The sequence below is a fragment of the Rhinopithecus bieti genome, unplaced genomic scaffold, assembly GCF_001698545.2.
Source record: "Rhinopithecus bieti isolate Rb0 unplaced genomic scaffold, ASM169854v2 scaffold_7888, whole genome shotgun sequence".
Taxonomy (NCBI): Eukaryota; Metazoa; Chordata; class Mammalia; order Primates; family Cercopithecidae; genus Rhinopithecus; species Rhinopithecus bieti.
Window position 1 is genome coordinate 573,932 of NW_016805944.1, and position 13,030 is coordinate 586,961.

General features: G+C 51.9%; 1 protein-coding gene across 1 annotated transcript; it reads left to right on the forward strand.

The window, feature by feature from the left end:
- The first annotated feature begins 6,542 nt into the window (after positions 1-6,542).
- CCDC8 (coiled-coil domain containing 8 subunit of 3M complex) lies at positions 6,543-11,192 on the forward strand. The gene is made up of 3 exons (XM_017874266.1): positions 6,543-9,249; positions 10,124-10,154; positions 10,559-11,192. The coding sequence occupies exons 1-3, from the start codon at positions 7,670-7,672 to the stop codon at positions 11,096-11,098; spliced, it is 2,151 nt and encodes a 716-aa protein (XP_017729755.1). The 5' UTR covers positions 6,543-7,669; the 3' UTR covers positions 11,099-11,192.
- The last annotated feature ends 1,838 nt before the right edge of the window (positions 11,193-13,030 follow it).

Consider the following 13,030-nt stretch of genomic DNA (forward strand, 5'->3'; position numbering starts at 1 on the left):
GAGACTCCGTCTCAAAATAAACAAACAAATAAATAAATAAATAAATAAATAAAATAAAACACCACTTCCAAGGTGCTCGTCACCCATATGTAATTCCCAGGGCGCAGGACACTGTACAAGAATTCTTCCGCTTCAGGGATAATTATTCCTGAGAGACAAGGTCACAGAATAAAATTAGCATGTTTTAATTTGGAATTGCCTTCATTGGAGTCAGGGGAATTGTGGCCACACAGTTAGCTCTGTATTCATTTTCTGTGGCTGCTGTGACACATTACCATATATTAGATGGCTTAAAACATCAGAAATGTATTCTCTCATGGTTCTGGAGGGCAGAAATCCAAAATCAAGGTGTTGGCAAGGCTGAGCTCCTTGCAGAGGCTCCAGGAGAGGAATTTGCTTGCGTCTTCAAGCTTCTGGTGGCTCCAGGAGTTCCTGGGCTGTTGACTGCATCTCTCCAGCCTCTGCCAACAGGGTCATATCCACATCACCTCCTCCACTCTGAATGGCTTTGCCTCTGTGTTATCTTCCTTGACCTCCTCTTTCTTTCTTTCTTTTTTTTTTTCTTTTTTTCTTTTTCTTTTTTTTCTTTTTTTTTTGAGACGGAGTCTCGCTCTGTCACCCAGGCTGGAGTGCAGTGGAGCGATCTTGGCTCACTGTAACCTCCACCTCCCGAGTTCACACCATTCTCCTGCCTCAGCCTCCCGAGTAGCTGGGACTACAGGCGCCTGCCACCACGCCTGGCTAGTTTTTTGTATTTTTAGTAGAGATGGGTTTTCACCATGTTAGCCAGGATGGTCTTGCTCTCCTGACCTCGTGATCCGCCCGTCTCGGCCTCCCAAAGTGCTGGGATGACAGGCGTGAACCACCGCGCCCGGCCCTTGGCCTCCTCTTTCTAAACTTTTTTGAGACAGGGTCTCATTCTGCCACCCAGGCTGGGGTGTAGTGGTGCAATCATGGCTCACTGCAGCCTGGACATCCTATGCTCAGATGCTCCTCCCACCTCAGCCTCCTGAGTAGTTAGTACTACAGGTGTGCACCACCACATTCAGCTACTTTTTTGTATTATTTTTGTAGAGATGGGGTTTTGCTATGTTGCCCAGGCTGGTCTTGAACTCCTGGGCTCAAGCGATGATGCACCTCACCGAGTGTGGAGATTGGGGCCAGGCACGGTGGCTTCCATCTGTAATGCCAGCCAAGGATAAAGTAGGTGCTCAGTAAAAATGAATTATTATCAGTATCACATTCCTGGCTTGAAGGAATAAAGATGGAAGCTGTCGTAACAAAAGAAAACAGACTGGCAAGCGCTGACACAGGACATTAAGTGAAAACACATTTTTATAGTCATAGATCTAGTGCAATTCCCAGCATTCATTCAGTTAATAAATATTTGTAGCTCCTACTTGAAGTGTTCTAGATGCTGAGACTTCAGCAGTGAACAAACCAGACTCATATCCCAGACCTCATGCGGATAGTATTCTAATAGGGTGAAACAATAAATCAGAACATACAAATAGACCCAGTGTGGTGCCTTTTGCCTATAATCCCAGCACTTTGAGACCCAGAGGCAGGAGCATCCGTTGAGGCCAGGAGTTCGAGACCAGACTGGGCAACATAATGAGAATACCTCTCTATAAAAATTTTTTTAAATAGCCAGGCATGGTGGCATACACCTGTAGCCCCAGACACTCAGAAGGCAGAGGTGGGAGGATTGCTTGAGCCCAGGAGTTCGAGGTTACAGTGAGCCATGATCATGCCACTGTACTCCAACCTAGGTGACAAAGTGAGACCCTGTCTCAAAGAAAAAAAAAAACAAAGTGGTAAGTGCTGTGATGAAAATAATTTAGGATGATGGGGGAAATAAATCTCTGTGAGGTAAATTCTAAAATTAGCATAAAAACAAACAAACAAAAAGCCAGGTGCAGTAGCTCACACCTGTAATCCCAACACTTTGGGAGGCCAAGGCGGGTGGATCACCTGAGGTTGGGAGTTCGAGATCACCCTGACCAACATGGAGAAATCCTGTCTCTACTAAAAATACAAAGTTAGCTGGGTGGGGTGGCCTCTAATCCCAGCTGCTCTGGAGGCTGTGGCAGGAGAATCACTTGAACCTGGGAAGCGGAGGTTGCGGTGAGCTGGAGATCACGCCATTGCACTCTAGCCTAGGCAACAAGAGTGAAACTCCATCTCAAAAAAATAAATCAAATTAGATTAACACATACACTAATGCAAGCATTTTTTTCTCTGGAAAAATACAGAGATGTTTAACTGGTTACTTTTGGGGTGAGGCTGGAAGGTGGGGTTGGGAAGAAGAATTCATTTTGAAAAAAATTTACCTTTCTGTAACTTTTGCTTTTCTGACTGTGTATCTCTCAATTTTTTTTTTTTTTTTTTTTGAGACAGGGTCTTACTCTGTTACCCAAGCTGGAGTACAGTGGCACCATCTCAGCTCACTGCAACCTGTGCCTCCTGGGTTCAGGTGATTCTCCTGCGTCAGCCTCCCTAGTAGCTGACATTAGGGGCGCCCGCCATTGTACCCAGCTAATTTTTGTACTTTTAGTAGAGATGGCGGGTTTCATCATGTTGGCCAGGCTCGTCTCGAATTCCTGACTTCAGGCGATTGCCTGCCTAGGCCTCCCGAAGTGCTTGGATTACAAGCTTGAGCCACCGCCCCTGGCCTGTGTGTCTCTCTTTTTTTTAAATGGCAACAAAATGTAGCTGGGTAGAGGGATTTCAGCTGTGTTTTCTCTTCCCCATTCTTTTCCAATTTTCCATTTCTTTTGAACAAATGCAAAAGTGAGGCTACAATTCTCGTTTTTATTCTTTTATTCTGTGATGACTGGAGAAGGGTCTCACCTGCCAGAGATCTGTGCAATTAAAAAAAAACCACAGCTGAACCCCTCAGGGTCTGGCAAATTTTTTTTTTTTAATTTTTTTTATTTTTTTTTGAGACGGAGTCTCCCTCTGTTGCCCAGGCTGGCCTGCAAATGGGCGATCTCCACTCCCTGCAGCCCTGACCTCTCTGGCTCAAGTGACAGGCCCACCTTAGTCTCCCGAGTAGCTCGGACCACAGGCGCACACCATCATATCTGGCTAGTTTTTTTTTTTTTTTTCTTTTTGAGATAGAGTCTTGCTCGTTGCCCAGGCTGGAGTGCAGTGGCGCGATCTCGGCTCACTGCAAGCTCCGCCTCCTAGGTTCACGCCATTCTCCTGTCTCAGCCTCCGGAGTAGCTGGGACTACAGGCATATCCGGCTAATTTTTAAATTTTTTGTAGAGACCGGAGTCTCGCAATGTTGGCCAGGCTTGTCTCCAATTCCTGGGCTCAAGCGATCCTCCTGCCTTGGCCTCCCAAAGTGCTGGGATTACAGGTGTGAGTCACCTCCCCTGGCAGGGGGTTGACAATTTTTACAAAAATGTGGAACATTTGGGATTTTCATTTCTAAGATTATCCTCCTTGCGTCTCTCCCTGCTCCCCACCAAATAAAAAAAAAGAAAACAAACAAAAAACAAAACGAAAGCCCTTCTATGATTACAAAACCCAAACTTCTTATCTGAGAGGTCACCATTTGGAAGGCATTGTCATGAGCTCTCAGACTTGCGATTCTTTAACCAGCATTCCTGAAACCTAGGTGTCCTTAGGATTTTTCATTTTTTGGTTTCTACAAACAGCTTTTCAGGGAAGCTGGCTTTGGGGACGAGGCCTAAGGGAGGCACCAGAGGCAGAAAAGAGGGGCTCCTGCCCTCGTCCTCCGTGGCGTCCCCACCCCCACCATCTCCCTGCAGCCTCCGCCTCCGCTTCCATCCCACCCGCTTAGCTTTGACCCGCTCGGAGGAGCGCGTCCCGTGGTTGCCATGGAGACCGCCGGCCTGCAGGGGCCACAAACTGCAAGAGGGAGGGGAGGGGCGGGGCCGTGGGAGGCCCGGGGGCTGAGCGCGGCAGCTGGGACCCAGCCAGGGAGAAAGAGGAGAAAATCCAGCGAAGCCCAACGACCTGGCTCTGCAAGCGAAAACAACCTGAATAAGCCAGTAATTGTGAACAGGCCGCTCCCTGAGACCTTAACTTCCCCTAAGCCCCACGTATCTTTTCTTACCCTCTCGCCCGTCTCTTTTCCTCCGTTCCCTCTTTAAAATTTGCCTGGCTCCTTTACAAGTTAAATAAGATAACATTTATTTATTTATTTATTTATTTATTTATTTATTTATTTATTTATTATGTATTTACTTATTTGAGACGGAGTCTTGCTCTGTCGCCCAAGCTGGAGTGCAGTGGCGCGATCTTGTCTCACTGCAACCTCCGCCTACTGGGTTCAACCAATTCTCGTTCCTCAGCCTCCCCAGCTGGGATTACAGGCAGGTGCCACCACACCCGGCTAATTTTTGTATTTTGTTTGTTTCGTTTTGTTTTGTTTTTTGTTTTGTTTTTGAGACGGAGTTTCGCTCTTGTTGCCCAGGCTGGAGTGCAATGGCACAGTGTCAGCTCATTGCAACCTCTGCCTCCCAGGTTCAAGCGATTCTCCTGCCTGAGCCTCCCGAGTAGCTGGGATTATAGGCATAAGCCACCATGCCAGGCTAATTTTGTATTGCTAGTAGAGGCGAGGTTTAACCATGTTGGCCAGGTTGGTCTCGAACTCCTGACCTCAGGTGATCCACCCGCCTCAGCTTCCCAAAATGCTGGGATTACAGGAGTGAGCCACCGCACCCGGCAATTTTTTTATTTTTTAGTAGAGATGGAGTTTTGCCATGTTGGCCAGGCTGGTCTCAAACTCCTGACCTCAGGTGATCCACTCGCCTCAGCCTCCCAAACTGCTGGGATTAAAGGCGTGAGCCACGGCGCCCAGCCTGAGATGGAGAATTTTCAAAAGAGTAGAGACAGATCGGACCTAAGTTTTTAAAAGATGCCCCCAGCTTCTGGGTGGGGCCTGGATTGCAAGCAGTGATGGGGAGACAGGGAGCCCAGTGAGGGGATTCGTACACATCCAGGCAAGACAGCCTGCAAGTATTATGGCTGTTAAGGGGTTAAATGGTTCAACACATTTAGGAGAATGGGATTAGCTGTGTCTTTAGCATCTGCTACTACTGTTTATGCTAGTGCCTAAGATCTGGTTCTAATATTAGATCCACCACTGGGAGCTGTGCAACTTCAGACCAGCCTCAGTTTCCCCATCTGTAAAAAGATGATTGATGGCACTGGCCTTATTACCATGTGCCTCTGAGGATTCCTAACAAGGAGGCCTATTCAGCATATCTCTTGATGCCTGTTTCCAAAGATGTGGACCAATGCTAGTAGCAAGTACTGTAGCAGGACGAGCTTCGGACAAAACCCCTCAAACACCGGGTTAAGGAAGAATTTGGCTTTACTCGGCTGGGGACTTCGGCAGACTCGCCTCGCCTCGCCACTGCCGGGAGCTCTGGTAGACTTGCCTCTCAAGAGCCGAGCTTACTAGCATTGCTCCACATCTTGACTGTTTTTTTTTTTTTTTTTTCCGAGACGGAGTCTCACTCTGTCGCCCAGGCTGGAGTGCAGTGGTGTGATCTCGGCTCACTGCAACCTCGGCCTCCCAGTTCAAGAGATTCTCCTGCCTCAGCTTCCAGAGTAGCTGGGACTACAGGCACATACCACCACACCCAGCTAATTTTTTTGTATTTTTAGTAGAGACGGAGTTTCACCATGTTAGCCAGGATGGTCTCGATCTCCTGACCTGGGAATCCGCCTGCCTCGGCCTCCCAAAGTGCTGGGATTACAGGCGTGAGCCCCCCCCCGCCCGGCCATCTTGACTCTTTGCTGGGCACAAGAGGCAGACTATTCTGGATTCAAATCCAAACTCAACCACTCCCCCTGGCTGTGACCTTGAAAGAGTGGTTTTATGTACTTGGGCATCAGTTTCTTCAGCTGTCTAATGGGAGTTGTACTCATGCTACCAGTCTCCTGCTATAGCAAGGATTTCCTGAGTTCATTCACAGAAAGCACTGGGAATGGCGCCTACTACACAGGAAGCGTCTCATAAACCGTGCCTATCCTTAGCCGTCTCATTCTTTTTTCAAAGTTGCAAAATATTTCACTGTAAGATACTACCATAAAATAGAGGCAGTCTCTACTCATGAACTTTTAGGGTTTTTTGTTGTTGTTTATTTGTGGGTTTTTTTTTTTTTTGCACTTTTGTTTTTTTGAGACAGTCTCCCTCTGTTGCCCAGGCTGGAGTGCAGTGGCGCCATCTCTGCAACCTCCACCTCCCGGGTTCATGCCATTCTCCTGCCTCAGCCTCCCGCGTAGCTGGGACTACACACACGCACCACCACACCCGGCTAATTTTTGTATTTTTTGTAGAGACGAGGGTTTCACCATGTTGGCCAGGCTGGTCTCGAACTCCTGGCCTCCCAAAGTGCTGGGATTACAGGCATGAGCCACCGCGCCTGGCTATGAACATTCAGGTTTATTCATCCACTCAAAAATATGTAGAGCCCTGACCTCCTGCCAAGCGTCACAGGGGGACTGTTGCAATAAGATCCCGGTACCCATTTCTCTACCCACGCGTCTGGGTGTACGGGTACGGAGAGTCGTGTGAATTTAAAATGCTAATCTGTGGTGCCAGTGGCTCTCAAAAGGTAGAATCCACTGGCACACCCACCTCCAGGACTTGGCTGGAAACTTGCACATTTCGGATGGCAGGTTTGGGAACCGCTGCCTTTCAGCAAAGGTGCTGACGTGGGCCACCGCCGCTTCGCTGGGAAGCAATGGGCCCAGCTAGGCCCGAGGCGCGGCCACACCCCTGTGGGGGAGGGGAAGGAGGCCGCCCCGAAGGGAGTGGACAGCCCCCCTGTCAGTCTTCCAGAGTCTGGGAGTGTAAGATGAGACGGGGGAAGGTGGGCCTCATTCTGGCGGAGGGCAAGGAGGAACTTCCTGCTGTTGCGCTCCACCGTGCAGAGCCCTAAGCGCGCGGGCTGGCAGGCTGCGGCGCGTCAAGGTCAGCTTGGAGCTGGGTGGCGGCCTGCCTGGGGGCGGGGGACCCTACTGGGGGGCCGGGCTGAGGCCTCTCAGCGCCTCCGCCATATTGAATAGCCTCGACTGGACCGTCTTTGTCTGCGAAGTCCTCTCCCAAGTTCCAACCGCGTCCCCGGGGCCTGGGGCAGGAAGAATCGCTGGCAGCCCGCGCGGCCCAACTTGGAGCTGGGACACCACGTTTCCAGCTTGGAGTGGGCCTTGAACCTTGGGACTGACCTCGCCCCCGGCTCACGTAGGCATCCTGGAAATTGATTCTCCCAAGTCCTTGGTGGAGGAGCTGGACTTGGTCAAGACTGGACTTGTTGCAGGAGAAGAGATTGGAGGCGTTGGCTTGTCCCTGGCTGGGGAGTTGAGACTCTGCGGTCAGCGTTGCTGGGACTCCCCCCATCCAGTCCCTCTCTCAAGACTAAGGGCTACAGTCGTTTGTTGGGGCTCCTTGCCCCCTCACCGCAGATATCACCCTGGAGATCTTAAAGACTCTCGAGAAAAGCCACGTGGGGGGCTGGTTCCCCTGGGGCTTCCTCCCGTCCCCCGACTGCCTCATTCTTTGGAGCGTCCCCGATGTCTGCAAAGATGTGGATTTGGACGTCCTCGTGGAAGCCCTAAAGCCCGTGGGAACATTTAAGAAGATCGGCAAGGTGTTCCGCAAGGAGGAGGACTCCACGGTGGGGATGCTGCAGATCGGGGAGGACGTCGACTATTTGCTCATTCCCCGGGAGGTCAGGCTGGCCGGGGGCGTCTGGAGAGTTATCTCTAAGCCTGCCACCAAGGAAGCAGAATTTCGGGAGCGGCTGACCCAGTTCCTGGAAGAAGAGGGCCGCACCCTGGAGGACGTGGCCCGCATCATCGAGAAGAGCACCCCGCACCCGCCCCAGCCCCCCAAAAAGCCCAAGGAGCCCCGAGTGAGGAGGAGAGTGCAGCAGATGGTGACTCCTACGCCCCGGCTGGTCGTGGGCACGTATGACAGCAGCAACGCCAGCGACAGCGAGTTCAGCGACTTCGAGACCTCCAGAGACAAGAGCCGCCAGGGCCCGCGGCGGAGCAAGAAGGTGCGCAAAATGCCCGTCAGCTACCTGGGCAGCAAGTTCCTGGGAAGCGACGTGGAGAGCGAGGATGATGAGGAACTGGTCGAGGCATTTCTCCGGCGACAGGAGAAGCAGCCCACCGCGCCGCCTGCCCGCCGCCGCGTCAACCTGCCAGTGCCCATGTTTGAGGACAACCTGGGGTCTCAGCTGTCCAAGGCGGACAGGTGGCGGGAGTATGTCAGCCAGGTGTCCTGGGGGAAGCTGAAACGGAGGGTGAAGGGTTGGGCGCCGAGGGCGGGCCCCGGGGTGGGCGAGGCCGGGCTGGCCTCCACCCCAGTGGAGAGCGCAGGGGTATCCTCCGGCACCAGCCCCGGGGATCGTGTGGAAAATGCGGGAGATGTCTGTGCCCCGCAGGCCTCCCCTAGGCGATGGAGGCCCAAGATCAACTGGGCCTCGTTTAGGCGCCGCAGGAAGGAGCAGACAGCGCCCACAGGTCAGGGGGCGGACATCGAGGCTGATCAGGGGGGAGAGGCTGCAGATAATCAGAGGGAAGAGGCCATAGCTGACCTGCGGGAAGAGGCTGCAGGTAATCAGAGAGCAGGGGCCCCAGCTGACCAGGGGGCAGAGGCTGCAGATAACCAGAGGGAAGAGGCTGCAGATAATCAGAGGTCAGGGGCCCCGGCTGACCAGCGGGCAGAGGCTGCAGATAACCAGAGGGAAGAGGCTGCAGATAATCAGAGGGCCGAGGCCCCAGCTGACCATAGGCCACAGGGTGCAGATAACCTGAGGGAAGAGGCCCTGGCTGACCAGGGGTCAGAGGCTACAGATAATCAAAGGGAAGAGGCCATACATGACCAGAGGGAAAGGGCCGCAGCTGTCCAGGGTGCAGATAATCAGAGGGCACAGGCCCGGGCTGGCCAAAGGGCAGAGGCTGCACATAATCAGAGGGCAGGGGCCCCAGGTAGCCAGGAAGCTGAAGCCGCAGCTACCCAAGGGGCCACAGCAACAGCTTCAGGAGCCAGGGCCCGGAAACAGGTCAAGACAGTGAGGTTCCAGACCCCTGGACGCTTTTCGTGGTTTCGCAAGCACCGGAGAGCCTTCTGGCACACTCCCCGGTTGCCAACCCTGCCCAAGAGAGTCCCCAGGGCAGGCGAGGCCAGGAACCTCAGGGTGCTGAGGGCTGAGGCCAGAGCAGAAGCTGAGCAGGGAGAGCAAGAAGACCAGCTGTGAGGCGAGGGCTGGAGACAGCCCACGGGCCCTCCCTACAAGCCTGGGAGAGAAAGTTGTTCTTTCTGCCTCTGAACTTGAAAGTGGAGTTGGAGCGCTGCCCCCATCTCCACCTTACAACCCTCTTTATTCTCTTGTTAAAGTTTTGTCTCATGCATTGATTTTTAAAACATTTTTTAGAGACAGGGTCTCACTCTGTTGCCCAGGCTGGAGTGCAGTGGCATGATCACTGCAGCCTCAAACTTCTGGCCTCAAGTGATCCTCCTGCCTCAGCCTCCCAAAGTGCTGGGATGACAGGTGTGAGCCACCACGCGTACCACCTGATAAAAAAAAATATGTGTATATATATATATATATATTCACACACTGATTCCTTGTAGCAACCCAAAAAATGTAAACAAAGAATTCAATACAAGGGTGTTCCGTCACCTATAGTTTTAATTTCCTCAAATGCAACTCAAGGTGTTCAGCTTGATAAAAGGAGAGCGGGAGGGCAGGGGAGAAATTGCCTGCTTTTCCTGTCTCTTGTTTTGCCTGCACACTTAACGTGGACTGCCTCCTTGGACTTAAAAAGAGGACTCGAGCCAACATGCAAATAAAAAAAATGTATGAACTGATTTCTTAGCTTTGGACTTGGCAACTGACGAATGCTCTGGGGGTGACCCGGCCCTTCCTGTCCATTCCACTCCCATCCTTGATGATGGAGACACTTATGTTTATGTTGTCACTTCGCTTGCCATCCTCATGCCCCTGGACTCTGCTGCTTTGGAGGGGACAGGGCCCTTGGTTTGCATACCTCTCCCGATCTTGGTTGTAAGGTACAGTAAAAGCATCTGAAAAATGCGTTCAAAACACAGATTCTGGGGCCCTCAGTATCAGAGATGTGGATTTGCTAGCGGTGCCTGTGTGGCTCTGAATTCTGTTTGCATCAAGCTTCACAAACATCTGGGCAACTCGGCCACTGGACACATTGAAAACTCATTGCAATAGGAAAAGGCCTAAAAGAGGGGCTGTGGTTGGCCGGACGTGGTGGCTCACCCCTGTAATCCCAGCGCTTAGGGAGGCCGAGGTGGGTGGATACAAGGTCAAAAGATCAAGACCATTCTGGCCAACATGGTGAAACCCTGTCTCTACTAAAAATACAAAAATTAGCCTGGCCTGGTGGTGCACGCCTGTAGTCCCAGCTACTAGGGAGGCTGAGGCAGGAGAATCTCTTGAATCCGGGAGGTGGAGGTTACAGTGAGCCGAGATCGTACCATTNGGGAAGAGGCTGCAGGTAATCAGAGGTCAGGGGCCCCGGCTGACCAGGGGGCAGAGGCTGCAGATAACCAGAGGGAAGAGGCTGCAGATAATCAGAGGGCCGAGGCCCCAGCTGACCATAGGCCACAGGGTGCAGATAACCTGAGGGAAGAGGCCCTGGCTGACCAGGGGTCAGAGGCTACAGATAATCAAAGGGAAGAGGCCATACATGACCAGAGGGAAAGGGCCGCAGCTGTCCAGGGTGCAGATAATCAGAGGGCACAGGCCCGGGCTGGCCAAAGGGCAGAGGCTGCACATAATCAGAGGGCAGGGGCCCCAGGTAGCCAGGAAGCTGAAGCCGCAGCTACCCAAGGGGCCACAGCAACAGCTTCAGGAGCCAGGGCCCGGAAACAGGTCAAGACAGTGAGGTTCCAGACCCCTGGACGCTTTTCGTGGTTTCGCAAGCACCGGAGAGCCTTCTGGCACACTCCCCGGTTGCCAACCCTGCCCAAGAGAGTCCCCAGGGCAGGCGAGGCCAGGAACCTCAGGGTGCTGAGGGCTGAGGCCAGAGCAGAAGCTGAGCAGGGAGAGCAAGAAGACCAGCTGTGAGGCGAGGGCTGGAGACAGCCCACGGGCCCTCCCTACAAGCCTGGGAGAGAAAGTTGTTCTTTCTGCCTCTGAACTTGAAAGTGGAGTTGGAGCGCTGCCCCATCTCCACCTTACAACCCTCTTTATTCTCTTGTTAAAGTTTTGTCTCATGCATTGATTTTAAAACATTTTTTAGAGACAGGGTCTCACTCTGTTGCCCAGGCTGGAGTGCAGTGGCATGATCACTGCAGCCTCAAACTTCTGGCCTCAAGTGATCCTCCTGCCTCAGCCTCCCAAAGTGCTGGGATGACAGGTGTGAGCCACCACGCGTACCACCTGATAAAAAAAAATATGTGTATATATATATATATATATTCACACACTGATTCCTTGTAGCAACCCAAAAAATGTAAACAAAGAATTCAATACAAGGGTGTTCCGTCACCTATAGTTTTAATTTCCTCAAATGCAACTCAAGGTGTTCAGCTTGATAAAAGGAGAGCGGGAGGGCAGGGGAGAAATTGCCTGCTTTTCCTGTCTCTTGTTTTGCCTGCACACTTAACGTGGACTGCCTCCTTGGACTTAAAAGAGGACTCGAGCCAACATGCAAATAAAAAAAATGTATGAACTGATTTCTTAGCTTTGGACTTGGCAACTGACGAATGCTCTGGGGTGACCCGGCCCTTCCTGTCCATTCCACTCCCATCCTTGATGATGGAGACACTTATGTTTATGTTGTCACTTCGCTTGCCATCCTCATGCCCCTGGACTCTGCTGCTTTGGAGGGGACAGGGCCCTTGGTTTGCATACCTCTCCCGATCTTGGTTGTAAGGTACAGTAAAAGCATCTGAAAATGCGTTCAAAACACAGATTCTGGGGCCCTCAGTATCAGAGATGTGGATTTGCTAGCGGTGCCTGTGTGGCTCTGAATTCTGTTTGCATCAAGCTTCACAAACATCTGGGCAACTCGGCCACTGGACACATTGAAAACTCATTGCAATAGGAAAAGGCCTAAAAGAGGGGCTGTGGTTGGCCGGACGTGGTGGCTCACCCCTGTAATCCCAGCGCTTAGGGAGGCCGAGGTGGGTGGATACAAGGTCAAAAGATCAAGACCATTCTGGCCAACATGGTGAAACCCTGTCTCTACTAAAATACAAAATTAGCCTGGCCTGGTGGTGCACGCCTGTAGTCCCAGCTACTAGGGAGGCTGAGGCAGGAGAATCTCTTGAATCCGGGAGGTGGAGGTTACAGTGAGCCGAGATCGTACCATTGCACTCCAGCCTAGCGACAGAGTGAGACTCTGTCTCAAAAAAAAAAAAAAAAGGCTGTGTGTATTGTGCATTAATTGCTTGTGCATTAATTGCTGCTGCTGCTGCTTTTTGTTTTGAGATGGAGTCTCTGTCACCCAGGCTGGAGTATGGTGGCGCAATCTCGGTTCACTGCAACCTCCGCCTCCTGGGTTCAAGTGATTCTCCTCCCTCAGCCTCCCAAGTAGCTGGGACTACAGGCGTGTGCCACCACACCTGGTTAATTTTTGTATTTTTAGTAGAGATGGGGTTTCACCACGCTGGCCAAGCCTGTCTTGAACTCCTAACCTCAACTGATCTGCCCACCTCGGCTTCCCAAAGTGCTGGGATTACAGGCATGAGCCACTGCACCCGGCCAACTGCTTCCTGTAATTGGGAAGAAATTGGGTTGCTAAGGCCCTGTGGAGGTTGGGAGGAAGCTGGGGGCCTCTCTCTGTATTGCCTTGTGTCCCCACAACCACCAGCAGTGAAAAACAGCAAATGATCACACTCTAGCCTTGCTGAGGGCAGGAGAAAAGGGAGTTCATGGAGGTCCAGGGGCCAGTCTGTCTTCCTAACTGGTTGCAGGCCTGGCCTAAGTTTCTTACTTTTTTTCTCTGGAAAGTAAAGAATTGTATCCCACCACCCTCCTTTTGTTTTCTCTCTT

Bases quoted from the DNA above. Each gene is read 5' to 3' on its own strand.
- CCDC8 (XM_017874266.1), top strand. From the start codon at position 7,670: ATGCTGCAGATCGGGGAGGACGTCGACTATTTGCTCATTCCCCGGGAG. The intron at 9,250-10,123 runs GTGAGGCGAGGG...TGGGGCCCTCAG, and splicing joins GGAGAGCAAGAAGACCAGCT to TATCAGAGATGTGGATTTGC. The intron at 10,155-10,558 runs GTGTGGCTCTGA...CCGGCTGACCAG, and splicing joins TGGATTTGCTAGCGGTGCCT to GGGGCAGAGGCTGCAGATAA.